This window comes from Sturnus vulgaris, chromosome 17 (assembly GCF_052056855.1).
Source record: "Sturnus vulgaris isolate bStuVul1 chromosome 17, bStuVul1.hap1, whole genome shotgun sequence".
Lineage (NCBI taxonomy): Eukaryota > Metazoa > Chordata > Aves > Passeriformes > Sturnidae > Sturnus > Sturnus vulgaris.
The window spans coordinates 4,896,930-4,920,912 of NC_142259.1; the positions used below are offsets into that span (position 1 = coordinate 4,896,930).

Sequence of the window (23,983 nt, forward strand, 5' to 3'; positions counted from 1 at the left end):
GACTGGATTGAGATGGACCAACAGACAATCCTTGGAGGCAGCTGTGCCCACCCTAAAATACTCCTCAATCCCCACGAGTGTGAGAAATACCCCTGCAGATTTCATTAAATGCTTACACTTGTGCCAGAGCAAGGAGCATTATCACTGTTAATTCGTGTCTCGTACATTGTCAGCATGTGGCTGCTGGCCAGGAGCTGTCAGCCCGTTTAGGGCTGAGTAATACTCCCAAATCAACAGCGTGCCAGCAAAAGTATTTGGGGATGGCAGGAGGGGACTCTGCAGCAAAGGAGCAGCTCAGATTTTGTGATGCTTCTCCCCACTGCCCTTGCAGCCATTCCCTTGTCAAAGAACATCTGTATCCACCTCTGATGAATGAGTTTGTGCTGCAGAATGAATCTGCTTATCCCTGTATTTGCTCTGCACTAAGAGCTGAATCAATGGTAAGAGAAGATAATTTTGAGGATATTTGTATCTCATCTCCCTCCTTCACTTCCTACCATTTCATACTCATACATGGCTTTGTGGAGCATGTCTCTGGGGTTTTGAGGTGTCCATAGAACTGCTCAGAGTGACAGGATATGGAGGATGTCAATGGGATGAAGGAATTCAGAATCACAAGGATGCTGGCCTGCAGATTATACAATCCCACAAATCTGCTTGATTTCATACCAACCCTCACCTATTACAGCATCTCCAATAAAGCAGCTGCCGTTGGTGACCCCCAGGTCTCCAAACCATCAGGAGACCGATGAAACAAGAAGTCAAAACTATTTCCACCTGTCAATGAGAATAACATATACCCCTACTAGCTTATAGCGAGCTAATCTTGCACGCTGAATTCAGCGGCTAGCTCAAGTGTTACACGAATCACACAGACAAGAGCAGCTATAAGGCGGTCATTCGTGCCAGGGGGACCCCAAAAACCTCTGTAAATGCGCTCAGTGAGGCATCTCCACACCCAAGGGGCTGCCGGTACCGCCTCATCTGCATAGCCACGCCTTCATCTGCATATCCGCTGCGCCATTGGCCAGCGGTCTCCCCAGCGGTGGCGCGGCCCGGGGTGGTCAGTCTCGGCGCCTCATTAGCATTCGCCCCGCCTCCCAGAGGGGAACGGGAGAGCTGATTCGTCATCTTGGCAACGGCGGGGCGCGGCCGTGCTCTGCGATTGGTGGAGCTGCCTGTCAATCCACCGCGGCCAGGGCCGCACTTCCGCCTCGGTGTCCGCGGTGCCGTCGCTGGAGCCGGTGCAGGTAACGCCGCGGGCCGGGCCCGGGGCCGCCGCGCTGTGCTCCCCGCTCCGCTACCCTCGGGTCTCCGCTCTCCTCACCGGCCCCGGCGCCCCCACAACCCCGTTCGGGCCCGGCTCGGAGGTCCCGTTCTCATCGGGCCCCGGTCTGCGCTGTCAGTACGACGGGGGCGGGCGGGGGAGCGGCTGCCCCAACGCTTCACTCCCGTCCCGACGGCCGAGGGGGCCTTGGCCCGCCCGGGTGTCTCGGGGCGCTGCAGGCCGCAGGCCCGTGCTGCAGCATCGGGGTGAGGTGCTGAGCCCGTGCCCGATGCTGACAATCCTGCCCGGTTCTGACCCGTGCCCGGTGCTGACAATCCTGCCCGGTGCTGACAATCCTGCCCGGTGCTGACAATCCTGCCCGGTGCTGACAATCCTGCCTGGTGCCGTGATCCTACCGGTGCTGTGAGTCCTGCCCGGTGCTGACAATGCTGCCCGGTGCTGACAATGCTGCCCGGTGCTGCGATCCTGCCCGGTGCTGCGATCCTGCCCGGTGCTGTGAGTCGTGCCCGGTTCTGAATCGTTCCCGGTGCTGTGAACCCCGTCCTGTGATTCCCCTCGGTGCAGAGCCGTGCCCGGTGCCGTGATCCCCTCCAGGGCTGAGCCCTGCCCCATCCCAGCCCATCCCCTGGGCTTTGGGGCTGAAGGACATTGCTGTGCAGAGGGTGCGGGTCAGTGCGGCTCCGTCAGCCCCATATTGGGCTTTTTCTAATTTTACCATATTTTTCCGATTGCTTTTGCAGCTGGGTAGTTAGGCACAGAAGTCTACGACACCCAGCTCCCCAGAGGAATGTGCTGGGCTCAGTTTCAGCACAGTACAGGAGCCTCAAGGGGCCTTTTAGGTCACAGCGAGCAGTTGGGGTTTATTTGGGGTTGGCTTTTTTGTTATTTTGTTTTTCAGTTACCTACTCGACGTTTCCCTTACAGGGAAGGAGACAAGCAAGATGGGAAAAATAGCAGGAAAAAAGGCTTTTTTTTAAATAACATGCCACCAGAACTTCTGCATGGTAATAAAGGTATAAGATGACATTTATTTAATTTGGTTATTGATCATGTTTGTGCTCTCTGTATGTTTGGATTCAGGACTCCTTTTGGAAGCAGTTTGTTACTGTGCAGCACTTGCAGGCCAGGATTTCAAATGTAGTTTCAAAATCACCTCCTGGCTTTTATGTGTGCCATAGCCTTGTGTTTTCTCTCAGAAGTATCTGCCAAAGCATGTTGAGTGCAAGCAGATACTTCCATTTACTGTGAATTTTCTCAGCTAAATTTCATAATCTTCATTTGAGAATCCAGGAAAAGTAAAAAGGAAACGTGGGTCTGCAGTGTTGATTTGCACCACTCTTCCTATAGTGTTTCCTTTTCTAAAGCTTCGCATGCAAGAGAAAATAAATTTGATCATTCCAATTTAGCCTTCCGAAGTTGTATAAATCCACGTTCATGTTACCATCTGGGGGCAACCACATGTGTTAGCATGTTAACAAACTTTACACCAGCGTGCTCATGGCCTTCTAAAACCTCAGGGCAATTTTTGGCAGCAGGGACTTGGGTCACTTCCAAACATGCAGTGCTGTGCTGTGGGATGGGAGTAGAAGAACTGGCTAAACTTGCATGGAAGCAAGAAATTCCGAGTGCTGATCTTCCCTCTAAGTAACCCCTTGGGTTTTCAGTTACAGTAAACACAGCTTTTGCTTAAAATAGTTGTGGAGCCATACACATGTTTGAGCACGTGACAGAAAGCTGAGGGCAGCCTGGGATAGAATCAGGAATGATTCTTATTGTTGCTTTCCTGAACCAACAGCACCTCGTGATGAACTTGTAACTTCAGGAAGTTCTTAAAAGGAAGCGCTGAGATGTCTGCTGTCCAGGAAAAAATACAGCATTTTCCTTCCAGAACTGGCTCTTCAGCCATGCCAAAATAATCTTAGCAACAGAAGGCAAAAGTATAAGATAAAAAATGGTGGTTAGACAGCAAACCCTGTGCCTATAGGTAGTTAAAGGCTAGATGGGATAAAGTTTTCAGTTGATGCAGTATTGAAAAGCAGTGTGGTTATTAGTTATTTGATTGCTGACATCTTTTGGTAACTGATCACAGAAGATCGTTTCCACTCTTGGATGGTTTCTTTAAATAACTTTTAGTACTGTTACTGCTTCTCATGATACGTATTTGCTGGCAGGTCTTATGACTGAAACTGGTATTTCTTTCAGTCTTTCTTCTTGTGAATTCTGCTGTGTGAACTTCACATATGCTGACCTAGAACAAAGGTGGAGAGCTTTGCTTTCTGTTATCTTAGTGTTGGCTGGAAAACATCCCAATGAGGCTTTTTTTGCTTTGATAAGGCTATATTTTTAAATCACTGTTTGTAGTGCCAGTCAGATGATTTTTTTTTTGCTGTTGTTTGAAAGCAAGATTAGCCTGCAAGTACACTGAATTTTTAAGCAGCTAATATATTAGCTTTGGTATTTGAAGTAACTTGTCCTTGAACAAATGCAATGTTATATCATGCTGTTCATATCTAGGCCTTCTGTTTACAAGGTGCCATTTTTCTAATCCTTCACTCAGCATCAGTTTTGTCATTTGCCTCATGGAGATACAGGAAATGTCTGTATTTGACACTGGTATGATGTTGTAAAGTGCTTAGTGTTTACACTCTTCTTTGTGAAGTAACTAAAATGTTTGGTTCTTACAGTTCTTGGAAGAAATGCACAAAATGAGGTGTGCAGAGTCTAAAGTGTTAAATATGGAGTACTCAAGAATCTGAATGTTGTAGCTGAGCTTGCAGATACGTAGCTGATCACATGGGTATCTTCTCCAAGCTGAATAAATTGGAAAGTGAGAGCAAGGAACCAGTTGTTCACCCTGTGTCTGCCACTTTGGAGATAGGAGACTTTGTTTTTCCTGTTGCAAAAAAATAGAGGTTGTGCTTTATAGCAGATGTTTAATGGGTTTTATTATTTTATGGAATAGACCACCACAGAACCCGGAATTCAAGAATTCATTATCTCAATCCTTGCATCTTAATAATTACTGTGCAGACAAATGTATGATGATGTAATTATTTACTTTGTATCCTTGAAGGCTTGTAAAAGCATGTTGCAGGAGAGCAACAAGCAATTAGAATTTGTCAAATGTGGCTTACCATAACTTTCAGTTATATTCTTTAAAAATGTATTGTTGATTCAGTGCACAAAGATAATGTCTTAATTTTCAGGATCAATAAGTTACAAGAATAGACTAAGCTTACTTAAACTGGATTTTTTCCCCTTTCCTTAAATACAGTTACAATTGGAAATTCATTTGCTGGTCTAGACAGATCATTTAGATTAATTCAGTGTATTTTATTATGCACATAATTTAATGAGACAGGTTTGTAGTAGATTGCAGTAGCTCTCCATTCAGAAAATGCAGAGGCTGAAGAGTGTTGTCTTCCTGGGCTTGTTTATCCATGTGGTGGGAAGGAGAGTGCACAAAAGGTGAATTGTCCCTGCAGCTGCAGAAACAGAGCTGGACCTTTTTTAGTCTTGGCCCTCTTGGTTTTGTAGTCCCAAACTTGAGCTGTCTTTGCTCTGTTGGACATGTAATGGCTGTGCCTGATGTTAAACCAAACTGGTGTGTGCTGTTCCTGCTCCAGTCCCGTTCCTTTGCTGTGCTGCTCAGTTTTGGATGAGATAAAGGCTCCTGGGGTGCTGTGAACCTCTTGGGTATTGCAAAGCTTGCATGCTTAGGGTGTTTGTCAACAAAATATGTTTTCATGACTCGATAAAAAACTTCGTTATATTTTTACTAGCGCTATTTTTACACTTCGGAGTAAATTTTTTTTAGGGCTTCCAAAAGAATTTGTTAGCAAATCTCACTGTATTTTGATTCTAGTAATAGTTACAGGCTGTGGAGGTTGAAGGTGGTAAAATGTGTGAATTCTGAGGTGTCTGTGGTTCACATCACTCTTGTTCAGCTCACTAACCAGCTCCTGCTCCCTACAACATGTCAGGGCAATCAAGTGAGGATGAGAATCTCTTTAATAGCTCTCAGTGATGAAACTTGTGTGTGTTAAGGCTGCAGAGAAATTCTCTCACCAGCCTGTTCATAAGGGGCCCTTCAGCAGAGTGTGCTGGCTGAAAGGAGAACTTTTTCAGGAGAGCACAACTGCCCCATGCATGTGTTCTTTCTAGATTTTGCACTAGAACAATGAAACTCTTGAGTGGTTGTTTAATAGCGGAACTAAAATGCTGCCTCATCTTCAGAGGTGTATATAACTTTGTTTACATGCTCTGGTTTTGTTTTAAACAAAGTGCTGTGCATGTTTTGTTACCCAGGTGGGTTAATGTTACTGAGCAGATAGCTGGGTGGATTCTTTATTAACACTGAGCTCTAAATGGAGATATTTGTCCTGTCTTGAGGACTCAAAGTTAATTTTGTTTTATTGTTTTATATTGACAACAGCAAACAGAGTAGCAACCTTATACTGGAATCCAGTAGATACTATAAATGCAGCTTTAAAGGAAATTCAGTCATAGCACAAACTCTTGACTTCCTAAAGCTTTTGCAAATTTGTGATATCATTTTAAAACCCCCCTCACAAATAGTCTGTTAGCTGTGTGCAGGAGCTCATGTTGTGGAATCTTTGTGTGTGAGAAGTTGGTGGTAGGCATAAAAATACAATTTCTTATACTTTGGGGCTTTGCAGTGGATTAATTACTGTTGTCCTCCTGCTTTATTTGCAATATAATTGCTACCATAATTGTTTAAGAGTCTCTGTGAAAATTATTGGCAAAAATAGCTTGTGCAGAGTAAATGTAAACCTGCATCTGTCTGGAGAGAATGAGTCCACAGAGACAAAGCTGCCTTTGAGGAGGAAGACCTATGAACTTAAACATGTAACTATTTTTGTGGTTCTAGGGATTTCCTCTAGTGATGTTTTATGCTGTAGCTATCTTCATGTTCATAAGCTTTAATGATCCATTTGCAGGGGTGGTTGCATTATGATGAGAAATACCCAAGCATCTTTAATTTTATCTTCAGTGTTCCTAAATGATTAATTATGTATCTACTGACACTTGGGTTCAAAGCCACTGTGCTTGGAGTTATTGATTACTTCCCACTTCTCTTACAAGTAAGATAAAACAGATCCCCAGGAAACAACTAGGAAATAACTAGTTTTGCAATACAGTATTGAATGATTTATTTTTTTAACAGTGTGGCTAGAAATGAGCTGATTTATCACTCCTGATCAAACCTGGCATTATGCATCATATGTGGAGAGGTTTGCAGAACAGAATTTTGTCTTTTTTTACAGTCAGGGGACATGAAATTGTTTCCAAGGGAAGGTTACAGAGTCTGAAAAATGCTGTAGCAGATGCTCTCAGGTGGAAAAATGTGTCAGACACTGAGGTGGTGTTAAGAAAGGAGAACATTTACAGAATTCTGTATGAATCTCAATTAAGTATTTTGCATAAAAAAATATTAATCTGCTGGACTCAAGTTTCCTTGGTCTGTTTGTGTTAGATTTGAAGGAGGTTCTGCAGGCCAGTATCCTTGGCTGTAGAACAGAATTTTTGGCTGAAGAGGGGAATAGCCATTGATTCCATAGGTAATTGAGCACTATTCTGGGAGGATATTTTCTGTCCAGATTCATCTTTACAGTTCTTATGTTAAATAAATAATGCTTCTGGTAGCAGCACTGGAGCTTTGGGCTGGGGCAATGATTAGTGTGTGGGAAAATTAGTGTCATTTGTTCTGATGCAGAAACAAGTTTTGTGGCCTTTACTCCTTTGAAAGCCAGACTTGTAGTGTTTCAGTTGTCTCTTAATTCCTGTGAAGCATCACCAAAAATTGGTATTTTGGAGAGCACAGAACATGGTTCTGCCTGCCATAAATATCTCAGCTCATTTGTTCCAAACTAGCCTTTCAGATGTTCAGTTTGTTGTCATCACTGTTTCAAGTGCTGGCACTGAGCTGTCCCCAGGCCATTTAATGACTCCCAACTCCATAAAAGCCTGTGGCAGGAACAGCTGCAATGTCCAAAGAAATGGAAAAGTGACAGTGGGCTGAATGTTCAGCTGGTCCTCTTCACTCAGACTCTCTGCACTTTTATTTAACAGATTTGAGAAGGAAGTTTCCCTTCGTTTGCTGTGGTTGCAGAGAGAGATTTATCTTGCCAAGACATCTGGCCCATGGTATTACATTCAAACTTTGGAGTAAGAAACAAATCTCACTTGGTAAAGAAAATCCTCTCCTGGATTCTGCAGTGTGTGTGGCTGTTCTCTGGCTGAAGAGATTTTGAGTGCATAACAGTTATCTAAATTGCCAATTAAAATTTGATTCTTGACTAATTTTTGTAGATGTTTTAGATCCAGTGTTGCTGGTAACCTAATTTCATGAGTCAATTAAGATTCATCTTTGCTGAAGCTTTCATTCAGAGATGAAACACTGCAGTTTGATGTTTTCAGGAGATGTGCATGAATTAAACACACATGAATATTTATCTTCTAGTTCAAGTTATTTATTTCTATCCCTTGAAGTACTACAGCTATGTTTTATTTCAGCTGGCAACTCAAGAAACGACGAGGTTGGCTCTTATTCCACCAGCCATGTTGTAGACCAGGAAATTTTGTGCTCTTTTTTCCCCTGTTTCTTTTTTTTTGGCGTTATTATGAAGGATGTGGATGTTTCATCTTCTGTTGGCTCTTTGGGAATCTCTTTCTGGACAGAAGGTGCATCCTGAACCCAGAATGGTTTGAGTTGGAAGGGACCTTAAAACTCATCTCATTCCATCTCCTGCCATGGGCAGGGACACCTTCCACTGGCCCAGGCTGCTCCAAGCCCTGTCCAACCTGGCCTTGGACACTTCCAGGGATCCAAGGGCAGCCAAAGCTTCTCTGAGCACCTGTGCCAGGGCATCACCATCCTCACAGGGAAGAATTTAATTCTAATACTAATGTAAATCTGCCCTCTGTCAGTTTGAAAATTCATATTCCCCCTTGTCCTTGTCATATCAAAGTAATGAAAAGTAAGGAAGATCCCAAGTGACTTTTTTTTCCTTCTTCCTTTTTCTTAACTGCTTGCAATTTTTCTCTTTTTACGTTTAACTTAAATGATTTTAAAATTTGCTGTGGAAGTGCACACCCAACAAAACCTTGTTAGGCATGTGAAAAAAGCTGATGCATGTGCTAGTTCATGAATTCTTTGGTGGCACTCTTAATTCCAGGGTATTGAACTCCTAACACCCTACCTGCTCGTGCTGGTGAACCTCTGTGGTTATTTTAATGACTGTTCATTGATTCTGTACTTAGTTTTACTTAAATGCTCTTGGATTTCACAAGTAGATTCAATATCTGTGTAATGAATAGGACCAAGTGTTTTATACGTCATGTAGAGCTAGAACATGTGATTTTAAAGCAAAAAAATAGGATTTTTAATTTAGCAGGGTGATGTCAGCAAAGCTTTCCAGAATTGCTGCATGATGAGAAATTTCACTTGAGGTCTGGAGGAAAAAGGCACTTCAGCTGTCCCCAGCCAGCTTCAAACCTGAGCTTGCTGATCCACATTCCAGCCCAGTGAGCCACTCATTGTAAATGCTGGTCTTTCCATAGAAATGTAAATGTTTCTTTAAGGAGGAGTAACTTTTGGTTATCCAGCTGGGTCTTTGTTGAGGATTAACCTGGAAGAACGAGTTAGGATGGAGGAGCTAGTCGAATTAACTTAGGGTAGTTACAGGTTTAAACTCTTACAGGGGTACAATCTTTTCGGGTTCTTTAATTGGTGTATAAGTTCCTAGCATCTAGGATCATGGTTGAAATAAGTTGGTTGTTTTTGTTATTTTTCTCCTGAAAAATGAAATTTGAGAAGGAACAAGCCTACAAGGTGACAAATTTAAGGGATTACTAATTTACCAAGATAAAGGCAGTGGATTCCCACACACTGGTTTTGGAGAGCAGCCCTGGAGGTGGAATGTGCATCTCCTCTCAGGGAGATGCTCACATGCACGTCACGAACGCGTGGAGCAAATCAGGCACTTTATAAAGTGATTTGCAAAGTCTTGCGCTTTTGTTGTCCTGGTTTTAAAAATAAGTTCAAGTGGGAGGAAATAGTTTAAAATAGGAATTGTGCAGAGTCTGGGATTGGTGTATTTCTGGAAGAGAATTTGTGTACTTTCCACTGCTGGAGACTGTGACCTTGTAGGGGACGCTGTGACCTGCACAGGGCTTTGGGAAGCAGAGTGTTACTGGCAGCCACATCACCTGGGGAATGTCACTGCAGGGTGACAGGCTCAGCTCTGTGCCTGACAGACCACTCTGTGTGACATTATTCCCCACCAGCTGATTGACAGATCACTACCACTCTGTTCTTCCTTGGTCATGGGCCCTGGCAGGGACGGTGGGAGGTGTGAATAGTTTGTTACACTCTGCATCGAGGCTGTGGGGTCACTGGGAGAAGGGACTTTGCTCCTGAGCTCCTCTTGGGACCTGTTTCATGTTTAGGATCAGCCCTTCCTGTTTGTTCCCTCTCCTGTGACAGACATAGTTCTGGAAGGCAGGAATTCTGGAATTCTGAGCAATTCCCTCCCCTCTGCAGAACCTGTTTCAAGGTATGCTGTGGATGTGTTTCTGCAGTTTTTACTTCAGCTGCATGCTTTGTTTTGTCCTTTGCCTTTGCAAAATCCTCAGGTCCTTTAAGAAAGGGGCTGGCCATGGTTATCAGTCAGGAATGTGTGATCCTCTCTGATAAACTGTGAGAATTTAAAGGAGTTTTAGTGATTATCACAGAATCACAGGATGGTTTGGGTTGGAAGGGACCTTAAAACTCATCTCATTCCACCCCTGCCATGGCAGGGACACCTTCCACTGGCCCAGGCTGCTCCAAGCCCTGTCCAACCTGGCCTTGGACACTTCCAGGGATCCAGGGGCAGCCTCAGCTTCTCTGAGCACCTGTGCCAGGGCCTGCCCACCCTCACAGGGAAGAAATTTTTTCCGTTATTTAATCTAAACTTGCTTCCTGTCAGTTTGAAGCCATTCCTCCATGTTCTGTCACTACATGTTCTTGTAAAAAGTCCCTCTCCACCTTTCCTGTAGACTCCCTTCAGGTAACCTGCTTTTAGTTGTTGTGCAGTACCAATGACACTTTTTAACAGAAAAAACACAAATCAGGCTCTCTGCCTGTGTGATTTGTAGTTAATCATATTTCTGTCCCTTACCTCTTCAGATTTTGGGGCTTCTTCCTTGGGATAAAAGTGGCTTTTTTATTTCAGCATTGGTACCTGCATTTTTAATTTTGTTATTGGACAACATAATATCTTGTTTAACGTGTTTGTGAATGGCTTTACAGCATCACCAAGTTTTTGGCTTCACATCCTATGCTTAGCTAGTTTGAGTTTGCATATTTTAGGCGTTGGGCTGCAAATAAATGACTAGAAAATCTAGATTCTGCCCAAATAACTTGTTCAAGACTTGCTTCAGTGAGTTATGTTAGGCTTAGTTGTTTTCTATAAATTGCTTTAACTTTCAACTTTAAAGATAATTTCAAGAGTAAAATCTTACTGTAAATATTCTGGACAACGTATCAGAGAATTTATCAGAGTGAAATATAAGATAATACAGCTGCAGTACAGATTTACCAATCAAAGTTGTACTGTTGGGAGGGGTATTATGCTTTTTTTGGATGTTTTTATCTGTTTTTCAGTGTAGGCTTCAAAAATAGCATCTCTCCTGCAGGGAAATTATTTTGTAACAAAAAATAAATGTAGCCTTTTGTACTCATGCACACAAATCCCATAATAAATCAAATTAGTTTGCACCAATCCATAGCCTTAAAATGAGGAAGTAGATAAGCTTTGCTGCTTATCTTGTGAACTACAAAATCCATACTGGTTGTGGTCAGGGGTGTGTTGTCATCATTAAATGAGGAATTTCCAGTTCTCTTATGGTGCCTCTACTTGCAGCTTTTCCCTGTTATTGATAAGATGGTTTGGTGAGTGCAGCTGGGCTGAGATCCCCAGGAAAAGCACATTTCTGGGTTTTTCTGAGTGGGCACCCAGGCTCAGCCCCTTGGCCCTGCCTGGAAAGTGAAGCCCACTCAGATAATTCTGGCCTAGAAAGCAGCAAACCTCAGCTGCTGAAACACGATTCTCTCATCAGGTGAAGTCTGTATGGAAACCTGTTTGTTACATTCCTGCTCATTACTGTGTATGCAGGAAAATGTAAACACAAATAGACTTTGTGTTTCTTCTACACTGAAAGGTGAGGCCGTGACAGGATGTTTATGCTTTGTGAAAGATTTTCCAGGGCAGCAGCTGGTCCTGAGCTCCTCAAAGTCTGTCTGACACAGGAGTGTTGCACCTTTTTTTCAATGGCAATTTTGATAAAAGCTGTTAACCACGCTTGCTGGTGTGCAGGTGAATTCTTCTGGGAACATCAGGGATTGGAGAAGGAAATTCAGATTACAGATACTGAATATGAAGCCACCAGGATGTTTTTGTCTTCTGGTATTTCGGCCCAGTTGAAAGGAACTTCTGCTGTTGCCCTTAGTAAGAGAACAGGATTTAATCCCAGCTTTTTGGCTCATGGAAGCTGAATGTTGTTATCACTGTGTGTTCAGCTGCATGCAAATTCATGTTAATCTCTGCTGTATAAAAGAACTGAATGTAAAAGAAGTGATACAAGTGGGAAGTTATTCCTAGTGTAACTCAGCAAAAGATATTGTTTTTTTCCTTTTTAAAATGTTCCTCACACCTTAGGACAATTCGTGACTGTAATTATTTAAAGTGATTTCAGTGAATATTTGATATATAACTTAAAGGCATATGATTGAACTTTCAAATAACAGTGAGGTGTGAGGTGGATGTCAGGAGAGTACAACATAACTCTGCTTTTCATTTGTGTCTGATTCTGGTCACTTCATTTGTATTTGGTGGGTGTTTTTATAGGAAAACTTCATTGTCTTTGCAGTGAAAGTGCACACTATGGGATGTAGTTCCACTTCACAAGGCTTTCTGTAATGCAATTATTATTGTGCAGGAGAGGGGAGAGGAGAAACTGGCATTCATCTGTATGACCTTATTTATTCCAAGGCTCTTAATGATATTTGATGGTTTTGTAAGTCATAATTTTTATTTCTTAGTGCCTTTTATGCAAGACTAAACAGAAGAAGGGAAGATGCAAGAAAACATGGAGAAAACAATGTAGTTGTAGTCCTGATGATGAGAGGGCTGTGTCTTGTACATAGATAAGTTTTCTTCTGGAAATACTGGCAGCTGCTTTGCTAGAAGGATGCAATGCTTGCAGATAATTGAAAACATAAATCATCTTCAGAGATACTTGGAGGGTGAGGACTGGTAAATATGATATTGCTGGTGCAGAGATTGATATAAAATATTACAGTAGCAAAGAAATGGGGGGTTTCTAAGGGAAAAGTAACAAACTGAAATACCTATTCTTGAAAGACATCAAACACTTCAAGGCAAAGTCTAAATTCATTAACTTAGATGAGTCCCATAATGGGCTGGTTTAGCTCCTCCCTCTGAATGGACAGTTACAAGAACATTTAAACAGCTTTTGTTCTGGGCAGTGGGGGGAAAAAGGCTTGAAACACGGTCTGGTTTCTTGCAGAGGAAAAGAAGGAATTGGCTTCAAACATGGTAAACTCTTCTCCTAGGAGCAGAGTGCAATTCTGGCTTTGTTTCTCTTAATTGGAATGGAATTGTGCAAGTTTTAATTACTCTGGAGAAATTACTGTCACAAAACCAGTGGAATCTTGAGGATCAGAAAAAATTGAGACTGACAGATTGAGGTTGTTTTGGAGGAGATATTGATAGCATTGCCTTGCTGTCATTTATTGCTGTGTACTTGGCTCGTTATTGGAACCTGGTGAACATTTGTAAGAGTGAAAATGAAATTTTCTCATTCTTCTCCTTAAACTAAAATTGAGCGAGGTAAAAATATTTGTGTTACAGCATTGTCAACCATCTGGAAAAAATCTAATTTAGTCTATCCATAAAATAGGGCTGGAATGCTACATAAATCTGTAAGTTATTTGCAGAGTGCGTGGTTCTACTGAGGAAAAGTTTGTTGGTTCTTTACATTCCTTCTAGAGGGAAAAATCTCCAGTTGTCTCTTCCAGAGTGCATAGCAGTAGCCTGACAAAACTTCTCTCAGGGTCACTACATGTGGATTACATGATGTAGAGTCAGACCCAAAGTTTTCATGCAGTTACCAGACTTTGAGATACCAGGGTTCTTTCTTGTTCCCATCTTTCTTGGTTAAGGATGGCATAAGGCTTATCCTCTTGCTAAGGAGAATTTTTGGTTTACTAGCTGGCTTTTTCTTCTGTCAGTTCTCTGCTCCTTCTAGCTGTACTTGCCTGAAATGTAACTTGCTGTAAATAAGTTACATTTTACAGTATATGAAGTATTTGTAGGGAGAGAAGTGTGGCACAGCAAATCAGCTGTTCTTGTGGCAGGTAGTAGTTGTCTGCAAAATTACTGCAGTGTCAAAGAAAGCTGTTTACTTATAAATGCAAAAATCCATCTTTTGCCGTGGGAAGAAACAGGAAAATTAGTGTTTGTCAAGTGTGAGTGTTTGTACACAGGAGAAATGTGGGAGCTGCTAATTCTGTTTTCTTCTCTTGTCAAATAGATCATCTAAAGCAGCTGGGTGTTTGCAAAAGAAGACCCTGACAGCACACAGATACTAAATCTCTAAATCAAGTTCAACGATGCATTAGAGAGAGCTGCAGTGGCTGCACAGAGATTTCACCCTGAAGGATGAACAGTGAAGAAGAGTTTTATGATGCCGTTACGGGTGAGTGATGGGCACAGTGCCAAGGGGGAGAAAACCCCTATAAATTGTATTGTGTGTGTGCTAAGGAGCTGGTGATATATGGCTGTTAATAATAAATCAAAAGTAAACTTATGTTGGTAAAACTTGTAGTGCTGTCTTCTGAAAAGTAGAAAAGGAAAATTGTAGCTCGTGTTCAGGCTTGGAAATGAGGGGTTTTTTGTTAAAGCTTAATGCCAGTTATTATTTCATCACTATAATAGTCCTTTAGTGGCCAGGTCTTGCTTTCATTTTCTGTGAAAATGAATTTAATAGCAGCTTGAGAAGCAGACCCTTTAAAAGGTGAAATATTTCCTGTGGGTTGTTTTTATTGTTATTGTATTCATTTTTTTACTTTAATGGAAAACTTATTCTAAAGAATTGAAGTAGAATATGTTTTTCTAGTCAGAAACAAATTGCTGTAAAAATAGGTTTTCAAGATAGGGAGCCAAAAGTCTTTGCAATGCTATTTTTTCTAAAAAAGTAAACATGAATCACTTCACACTTGAGCAGTGTATCAAATAGTACTTTGCTCTCAACTAATAAGGATGAATAGTTATTTATAAGAGCTTTAGATGGCTTTAGTGGTGAAATAAAATGCTTGAAGTATTTTAATAAAGAAAAAGGAAATCCTCTTAAAGATGTCAAACAGTTTTAAAGATTTTCACTGAAATGTCTCTTGAGAAATCCTGTAGCAGAGGTGAAATGATAAATACTGAGAATACAGTGCTTAAAATAAAATCACAGAAATGAAAAGAGAATAATTGTTAGTGTGAAAGCTGAAGGAATGGAAGTAGCATGGCAGATAGAATTGGGTAAGGTAGACTTAGACATGGTTGGTTGGAAATTCATGTGAGGAGTAAACAGAGGGGGCTGGGTGAAGCAGTGTGACTGACAGAAGACTGTACAGGACTTGTCACAACTATGTCACAGAGGAGAGAAGGAAATTTGGTTTGCATTCATGCCAGCTGGGAGTGATGGGGACTAGTACTCCAAATTCATCTGTAAAATCAAACCGTTGTACCATCAAAATCTTAAACACAATGGATTGTTTCTGTATGTCATTAGTAATCTTTCAGTTCCAAGAGCTCAGGGTCACTGCCATAAATGAACTGAACTTTTTTCCCACTGAAAAAGGTGTGAAAAGAAAGGTGCCTGTAAACGTGAGGTCTGTGTTGTACAGCTTTGATGGGGATGCATTCCTTTGTCCCTTGCTGCAGAACTGCACAGCCCTTGGTGTTTGACTCATCTGCATTTAGACACTCTGCTTTTGTCCTCTTTCCTCTTCTTTTTCCCCTCTACCTCAGAAGGTTGATTCCCTCTGCCATCTCCAGGTGGTGGTGACTGAGCTGTTGTGCATGGGCTGTTCTTGTACCTGCAGTTGTGGCTGACTCTGCTCAGAACTGGGATGTTGTGTATCATTCTGTGAGCACTCCTTGTTCCATCCACATCTTATTCTTCCAAAGGGAGGAATGTGCTGGCAGGAGATAAACTTACATATATATATGTGTGTATGTATATATATATATATATGTTATATGTGTTTCTTGGAGTCTGGTGCATGGTTTAAGAGGAGTGCTAAGTTTGGAATACTTTGCATCAAATTTGTTCTCCTTCAGGACTGTCTGTCTTTAAGGACAGGTGCTCAAACCTTTTTTCCAGCTGGGTGCTTTAGGAGATGCTGACAGTTTGATGAGTTATTTGCACAGACCTAGTGAAGTCAGACCTAATTCTTTGTAGCTGTGTCTCTTGTCCAGGTCATTCAGAAATGTGGTGCAAAGAACAACTGTAAATGGGCCTCTCTGCATTCATGTCCCTGGCTGCTGATGTCTGTAGTAACACTCTGCTCCTGTTAACACTGTGGATCTTTCAAATGAAATTTTTTTAGGTGTTAATGGGTCCTGGTAGTGCCTGCCTGTCTCTTAGTTTTTCTAAAGGTATGGACATGGTAGGTGTAGATGCAGTACTCCTTAAGAGATCAAGTCCACAATCCCAGTCCTTTCTGAGCCAAGATGTGCTTCCAGGTTTTACAGTGAAAACTTCAGGATCTGAGGTTCTAAATTTTGATTAAAAAAAATTAAAGTCCCTTGGCAGGCACCTCTGTCTGCTCTTTCCAAGGATGCTCTCCTTATTTTTAGGTCAGATCAGTAGAAGGGTAGAAGCTGCCTTCAGATGTGCTTAACCTACTCAAAAGTCTAGGATTGGGATGTGGCTGCCAGGAACGAGCACGTTTTCCAGCTGTGTTTTAGTGTGGAGATGAAAACAGTGTGTGCACCATACATTTCTCTTACTCTGGTTGAGTCCTGAGCCTTGGTTTCCCCAGAAGGAGCTGCAGCGTGTTCCCTAAATTCACTGATTTTAGGAATTGGGTACTGGAGTTTGTGTCCTGTGGGCAGTAAAGCAGTTAGAGCACTTGGACTCTGGGGAGTTAGTCCAGAATTCTGCAGCACACTCAGCAGCAGCCCAGGTAGTTTCCTGCTTCCTTTAGGGTAGTAGGGACTCACTCCTTGAGGAAGTCGCAGCTTTTCCATAGTTATTAATTAAAGACATCTGCTTGTAGAATACGAATCTCTCCTAAGGAGACCCCTGATTTTTGTAGTGCTGGATTTAACTCCTTGGCTGAGAAGTTTCCTGCTTCTGCCACTGTTCCCATCTCATCCAAAAGACATGCTCATGGGAGGGAATTGTGTGCTGTGTGGTTGGGAATCATCCTCCTGGCACATGATTCTTCCCTGACTGGATGATGATGGCACTTGTGGAAGTGCAGCATGAACTGGGTATTGATGAATCAAGGGCATGAATCGAGTTGGTGACAGAGTTTCCATAGGGAGAAGTTTCTTTGCAGTCAGAGGTTATTAGCACTGCTGACACTTGACAGCCTTACCTGATGAGTACTTCCCTAGGGAATCCCTTGGGAATGTTACCTGTGATCTTACTTAATTCCAGGCATCACAGCTGTCAAGAATCTGCTTTTTCTCAGATTCCAGTGCCTGCCTTCTGTGAGGCTGGATCAGGGTAAAGGTGGTCAATCTTTAGATGAATTTCAGATTCTTTGAATTTTTCTGTGAGACAAGGAGCATATAGCTTTGATCTATGCCACTTTGGGTGTGTTAATGTCATCACAGACCTTGTAAAGACTGTGTGCCTTCAGGGATCTCTTTTAGAGCTGTATCCTTCATTGATATTGTCAGGTGTCTTTGCCAAAGTGTTTTGTGAAAGTGTGGCCACAAAGCAGGAAAATGCCTGACTGTTAACTAGGGTAATTTATTTTTGAGAACATTTTAATTTTGCATTTTTAAATATTAGCCTGCAGTTCCATGGAAATGTGTTCTGTGCCCATGAGGCTCAGCTGATTCATCCAGCCAGGTGTATTTGTGAGGATGTTGTTTTCTGTTGTTTTCACATGAGGAGGAGGAAGTGAGGTTGTCTAACAAACATATATTTTCATTCTGTCTGGATCAGATTGAATCAATGGCTGTGTAAGTATTGCAGATATTTTGAAAGGCCAACCTGCCTCCATCAGCTACAGTTTGTGACAATGAACTTATTTTGGAAAGTTGAGAGTGGTTCATTTCTGGCAAAGAAAAACAATACTTCTTGCTTTACTTGCTGTTGCACTTCCAGCATGTTTATCCTATTCCTTATGCCTTTTTTAGGTCTGAAGGCTCTCTGTACCAAGGTGTTTTGATTCCCTTTCTGCCTTGGCTGACAAGGCTTAATTAGTACTCAGGGCATTGCTGTGTGTTGAAGGGGAGGTCTCGTGTCTCTGTCCATGACTCAGAAGCAGGGCTCTGCTGCCTTGGCTCATGTGCAGCACACTCTGAGTGAACTTGTTTCATTTGCAGGATGTGGAAGAGGAAGGCTAAGAGAACTAAAGTTACTGGCAAGTCACTTTTCTTTAAACTCTTGAAATATATTTATGTTGGCATCCAACTGAAGTCTTTTACTTTGAAAGTTTAAGACTTCTTAAAAGCTTTTGTTTCACTCTTAACACATGTTAAGTGGAACTTCTGATTAAGCTGATTGTTGATACTGTATTTCTGTCTCTGGTCCCTTACCCTCCTTTTAAATCTCCATTCTTATCCTCACTCCCAGTGGCTTTGCAGTATGAAAACTGTCCTGTAAATAACTCTTTCCTACTCATTTTCTCAAGTTCAAAGCTTTATTGGCAGCTGGTGTTTATGGAACTTAGGGAAACTACAACAAATCATTTCTGTAAGCTGTTTTTCTTCTAGTCTACTTCCTCTGTATAAAATAGTGTCTGGATAGCTCTTAATAGAACTCTAATACCTAGAACTTCATTGAGAAGCATCTTCTGAAACTTTTTCAATGGGCTTATAGTGGATAAGTCATGTGATGCTGAGGTGGAAAGTGTAGTTGAAAGTCTGTGATTATCTGGCTATGTTCCACTGTGGTTTTGTTTTGGTTTTAAGTAATTAGGTGGAAGTGCAGTCTAATAAAAGCAAACTTACCCTTCTGATGTACTTCCTTATCTGGAGCAGAGATTTAATTTTTGTTGTTTGTCTGCAAGACACTCATTTGAATTGGCATTTATTTACTTACCAATTGTTACCATATTGTTGTCCATAAATAGTAAATATTCTTGAATCTCAATTTCTGTTGTGCTTTACAGGAACAGGGCAATACAATTCTGAATCCTAGGAAACAGAAACACTAATGTGGATAACACAGTGACCATTTGATAGGATGTGCAGGGTTTCAGGTACAATGTAAAGACTGAAGTTACAGTAACATTTTTGAGAACCATTCCCCTATAAGCCAGTGGACTATTCCTGTTATGAAGCTTTTATTTTACATTTAGGTGTGTTTATCTCTTTGAAGTTATGCTGTTCCTTTGTCATGTGAGCTTGATCAGTTTTATGGGTGAGGGTATTGTACCAAAATGCTCTTTTTTCCCCCCAACTTATATTTAAGCTAATAAGTTATTCTGCTGCTTGTACTGTAACAGGTTCCAAAAAAGCTAATATATGGTTAAAAATACTGTTTTAAAATCATAAATATTGTGTTGTGAGTTTACTGAAGGATTTTTTAAGACAGGTGTTTCAGGGTAGTCTTCATTTTAATGATCTGAATCTATATGTGACTGTCATGCTTTCCAGTTGAGTAGTAAGAGTGCCAAGGTGTGGTTATTGCTGCTAATTCCATTCTTGTGACATCAAAACCTAGGAGACAGGGCAAGACATGACATCACCCAGTACACCTGCTGTTTACCAAATAAGATTGTATCCCTGGGACTTCCTGGTGCAGTTCTGAATGTTATTGCCATGTCTTGATCCCTGAAAAAAGTGCAGCTTTTTGTTTCTGGAATGTGTGCCTTGCATGAACTGCTTTAATACAGCAAAAGCAGCCCCGGAGAGAATAAAATAAAGTTGGAGTACTGCTTTGTAAAAAAGTTAATGGCAGAGTGTCACAGCATTTTAGTCTATTTAAAATTGAAATAATCTTTGTCATAGCTGATTTCTTTGCTCCATTAGAGTGTTTACAGGGTTTGTAATATTTCAGAATCTTTCTGTACCCACAGCTGGACTCTGGGACAGGCCATAGCTGAGTGTGATGGGAACTCAGTACAAACACAAGGGACTGGCCAGGTTGTGACAGCTGGAATGAAAGGAATGCAAAAATTATGTATTCCTTAAAACCATGGCAAAAATTGTCTGCCAGCAAATTCCCACGTTTAATTTTGCTTTTTGATTCTGACTCTTAAATTGGAAGCTGGAAACTAAAATCTTTCTTGAGGAAGAATTGACCCCTTTGGCACTCAGAAAGGACTTAATGATCTTAGAATTAATTTCAGCAAAAATGTTCCTTTTTTACACTGTTTGATAGCAGTGTTTTCTGTTGTAGTGCTGTGGCAGAGGTGAAGGATTGTATTAATGGATATTTTAGGGTGCTCTGTGGTGATGCTGTTGTGGTTTACAGGTGGTTTGTTTCTGCAGTCAGTCTGGGTAGCAGCACTGAGGGGAGGCCTCTTGCTGTTGATTGAGACCAAGGGCATGTGTAGAGGTGCACAGAATGCTTTTAAAATCTTCTTATTCAAAGCCACATGCAAAAATTGTCATTACTGATATTACTGTGTGTGTCATTTATGTGACTAAAAAATCATTAGACTGGAATCTTGGATTGTTGGTTTAGTCCAACTTTTACTTAGGGCTGCTTGATAACACATATTTGTCTTCTGCAGATTCCTGCTGGTTTAACATTTTTGGGATCAAAGCTGTTCCAAGCACGTTGCTGCAAGCTGGGGGTTTGGTTACAGTGGTGTTTCCAATACAGGTGGATGGATTTGGGACATAGGAAATGCAGCCACTTCCTGCAGGTCACTTGTAGATCTCAGGGAATGATTCATCCTGGTGTCCACACGTTCCTGTTACAACCATTAGGGAAGTGTTAGAGGGTTTGTACATATGGGTGGCAAAAAGAAGTTCAATATCCTGCATTTCTATTCCAGTTGTCTGGGTGTGTGCCCCTGCACTGTGAAATGGCCGTTTTCTCTTTTCTTTTTTTCTTTTTTTTCCTTGCCTGCTAGCAATGTAAGTTTAATTTATTTGAGGTCTTTGAGGAAAACTACATAATTGAAACAAATTATTGTAATTACACTGCAGCTGAAAAAGAGACAATGCAGCTAATCTGATCAGGAGCTACTCGAGAGCTTTTAAGATTCTAAATTAGTTTTATATTCAGCAGTGTGAAAAATGATAATTCTTGATTCTAATGCAATAGTTGGCTCATAATACTCCTGGAAATTAGGTCACTTAATAAAGGTTTTCATTCTGATATTCTTTGAAATAAACTAACCTAGTCAAAGTGTACTTCAGGTGTGAGACTTGAAAAATGTGAGTGGCACTCTGTGGCATGGTAAGGTTCCTAAGAAAATTGTTACCTTTTGGTTTTTATACAGGCTTTGATTCTGACAATTCTTCAGGAGACTTTTCAGAAGCAAATCATAAAGTTCCAGAAATGCTTGATCTAGATCCACACCAAAGCAATAGGACTGGGAAGCATAATGGAGAGTCAGAGATACAAGAAAATGGCATTAAGAGACACAGGTAAACACATAGAGCTGCACAGCAGATGAGAGGTGGGCATGTGCTGGCTCATACCTTTTGGGGCATTGCTGTTCCCCTGGGAGAGGGTAATTCTCTGGGATTAGAAAGTCATTTCACGTGTCTGCTTCCTGTGCCAAGTCTGGGCTGATGCTTTGCTTCCTTTATAAGTTACTTCAATAGAAAAGAAAATGGCTTGTTGTTTAATGGGCTGAAAATGACAGTTGGATTTTTTTTTCCCCGTTACAGGACATCATTACCTGCCCCAATGTTTTCTAGAAGTGATTTTAGTGTGTGGAGCATATTAAAAAAATGCATTGGACTGGTAAGTTAGCTCAGATGAAACATCTGGGTTAGGTCTCCTAATGTCAGCTGATTTACTTTTATTGCTTAAACATCAAGACACAGAATAATACCTGGTGCATTTTCCTTTTTTTTTTCACTAGGAAACAATTTTAAACTGCAACTCCCAAAATCTCAACATTTATTTATTAACAGTAGTATTTCCACATCTTCTTTAGCTGTTAGAGCATGTGGATTGGCATTTCTGAAGCTGTCCTTTAAGAACTAGACTAAAGCCATTAAAATATAGTCAAATATGTTTAATTGACACAATGCTCTCTTACCTGCTTTTTTTAATTCTTTACTTAGCAAAATGTGATTTATGATTTTATTTTATTAATTCATGTCATCTAGGAGGTACAGTTGTTCTCTCAAGACTCCTTTTGATGGGATGAGTGACCTCTCTACTCAACCTCTTACTTGGATCAAATCAGTTTAAGTTAGTTAAGGTTAACATTTTTCTTCCCTTGCCTGTGTCAAGGTGAGGAAAATGTTGCATTAACTTCATGTGGAGGCATTCTGCTTTCTGCTAAGTTTCAAGCACTTGTATAAATCTTTTAGTGCTCAGTCATGAGTGCAACTTTGTAATTAAACAGCCAAATTTCCTTGGGTGTAGTAAAAGAGTCCAACTTGGGAGTTGGAAATGTGTGTGAACTTCATGTCTGTCTTGTATCCACATGGGAAACCAGAAACAGTCTGACACAAATAACAGGTTGGTTAAATAAAGCCACTAAAATCTGTTAGAGCAATTCAAGTATTATTCTTTATTGTAACCGTTCCTTTCAAAAAATAATTTGTGGTTGCTGCAGTACAGTGGATAGATTTTATGCAAATAAGCATGTGAGGTTTTCCAAGGAGTGTGTGGCACTTCAGTATCAGCATGGAGCTGGTTGGCACATTATTGCTGCTACCTAGGGAAATTTTAACCTCCTCTCTTTACACAGACCACAGCAGAGGAGGTAACATTCTCTGTGAATTTATTAGGTTAGCTGCATCAATGTTTTAAGGTGTTATTTCAGATAATAAGTAGGGGTCTGCAGTGCTTCCAGCCCTTTTCAGCTGTAGCACTTGGAGGTCTGCTTCAGACTTGCTAAATATCCTTCGAGGAATACTATAAATAAACTCACCCACAACTTATTTTCCAAATTCTTGTTATTGCCAGTTGTTAATTTAGTTTTGTGTCTAAGAATTCAACCTGCCCTTTGGTTATGTAGGAGCTGTCCAAGATTACGATGCCCATTGTCTTCAACGAGCCCTTGAGTTTCCTTCAAAGGATAACAGAATATATGGAGCACATATACCTCATCAATAAGGCTTGTAGTCATGCAGATCCTCTGGAAAGAATGCAGGTAAGAACTCCCACTACCTTCTGGGTAATTCACAAGAAGTTTTTTTCTCCCAGTCTTTGATTTTTAGACAATTTCTCACTTGAGTGTATTTCTTTCTCAGGGGCTACTGTAAAAATGCTCAGTTTGTCTGGCTAGATGAGTTTCTTCTTTTATAGTGGCTGTGTCAAATATTTGTGACACTTTGACTTTCTGTGCTGTGCACAGAGTTTGAAAGTGCCACAACTGGCCATGCCCAAGGATCTCAACTAATTTCTTTAACTATGACTCTTTTTGTGGTTTTATGTGTTGTGAGGATGAAACCTTGGCTTTATCTCACTCTAAATTGCTTTGTTGAGTGGCCTTATGATTTTGAAGTTCCTGGATGAAAAATTGTTGTGACAGAGACAAATTTACCACTCTTTTCTTCTCCAAGACTGGTTGTTATTTGGGAGCAGGATACAGCACCTGGCTGGTCTCATAGGAAGTGAATATGGTCACACCTGTGTGCATCAGGTTATGCTGGTGTTGCTCACAGCTCTGGTTTTGCTGAAGTGGAAGTGGAGTGTTTATCTTGGACGCTGTGTTTGTTCCATGCCTCTGTTTCCCAGCCTGCAGGAGCTCCTCAGTGTCACCTGAACCTGCTGGTTCAAGAATTCTCATCTGTGCTAGAAATAGCTCTTACCTGGCTCTAGGAAAGTGAGGCTCTGCTCCCAAAGAGCTGAGGGTGGGGGGCAGTCAGAGCCATGGGGAAAGCAGATTGAAAAACCAGGCTGATCTTCTGGAGGTAGATGAGGCAGAGTGTAATCTGGCAGAATTTACTACAGACAATAATTCCTCTTGGAAATGAGATTCTTAATAAGTGCTTATATTTACTCACTTCTATATCATTTATTCTATGGCCTACAAATGTTTTTGCCTTAAGCAATATAAAGCAATTCCTTTTTGGAACAATAAATACTGTAATGTGCAACAAATAAAGTATGTTAAACTTAGATTTTTAATGCACTATTCTCATAACAATGTGTTCTTAATTTCCTTACAGGCTGTAGCTGCTTTTGCAGTTTCTGCTGTAGCTTCTCAGTGGGAGAGAACTGGGAAGCCATTTAACCCACTGTTAGGAGAAACCTATGAATTAACCAGGTAGTAGTTACTTTAAATTG

At 41.2% G+C, this 23,983-nt stretch overlaps 1 protein-coding gene across 3 annotated transcripts in view; it reads left to right on the forward strand.

The window, feature by feature from the left end:
• Nucleotides 1-1,158: 1,158 nt before the first annotated feature.
• Nucleotides 1,159-23,983, forward strand: part of OSBPL2 (oxysterol binding protein like 2) — a 35,418-nt gene continuing 12,593 nt past the window's right edge. The window contains exons 1-7 of one of the 3 annotated variants that reach the window (XM_014873843.2): nt 1,159-1,250; nt 2,187-2,301; nt 13,910-14,074; nt 21,009-21,156; nt 21,403-21,478; nt 22,710-22,844; nt 23,866-23,963. In XM_014873843.2, the coding sequence (XP_014729329.2) occupies nt 14,038-14,074; nt 21,009-21,156; nt 21,403-21,478; nt 22,710-22,844; nt 23,866-23,963 (494 nt within the window). In that variant the 5' untranslated portion in view covers nt 1,159-1,250; nt 2,187-2,301; nt 13,910-14,037. Of the gene's footprint in view, nt 1,251-2,186; nt 2,302-13,909; nt 14,075-17,846; nt 17,973-21,008; nt 21,157-21,402; nt 21,479-22,709; nt 22,845-23,865; nt 23,964-23,983 lie in introns of those variants that run through there. The other 2 variants (XM_014873842.2, XM_088174762.1) reach the window with 2 other exon arrangements.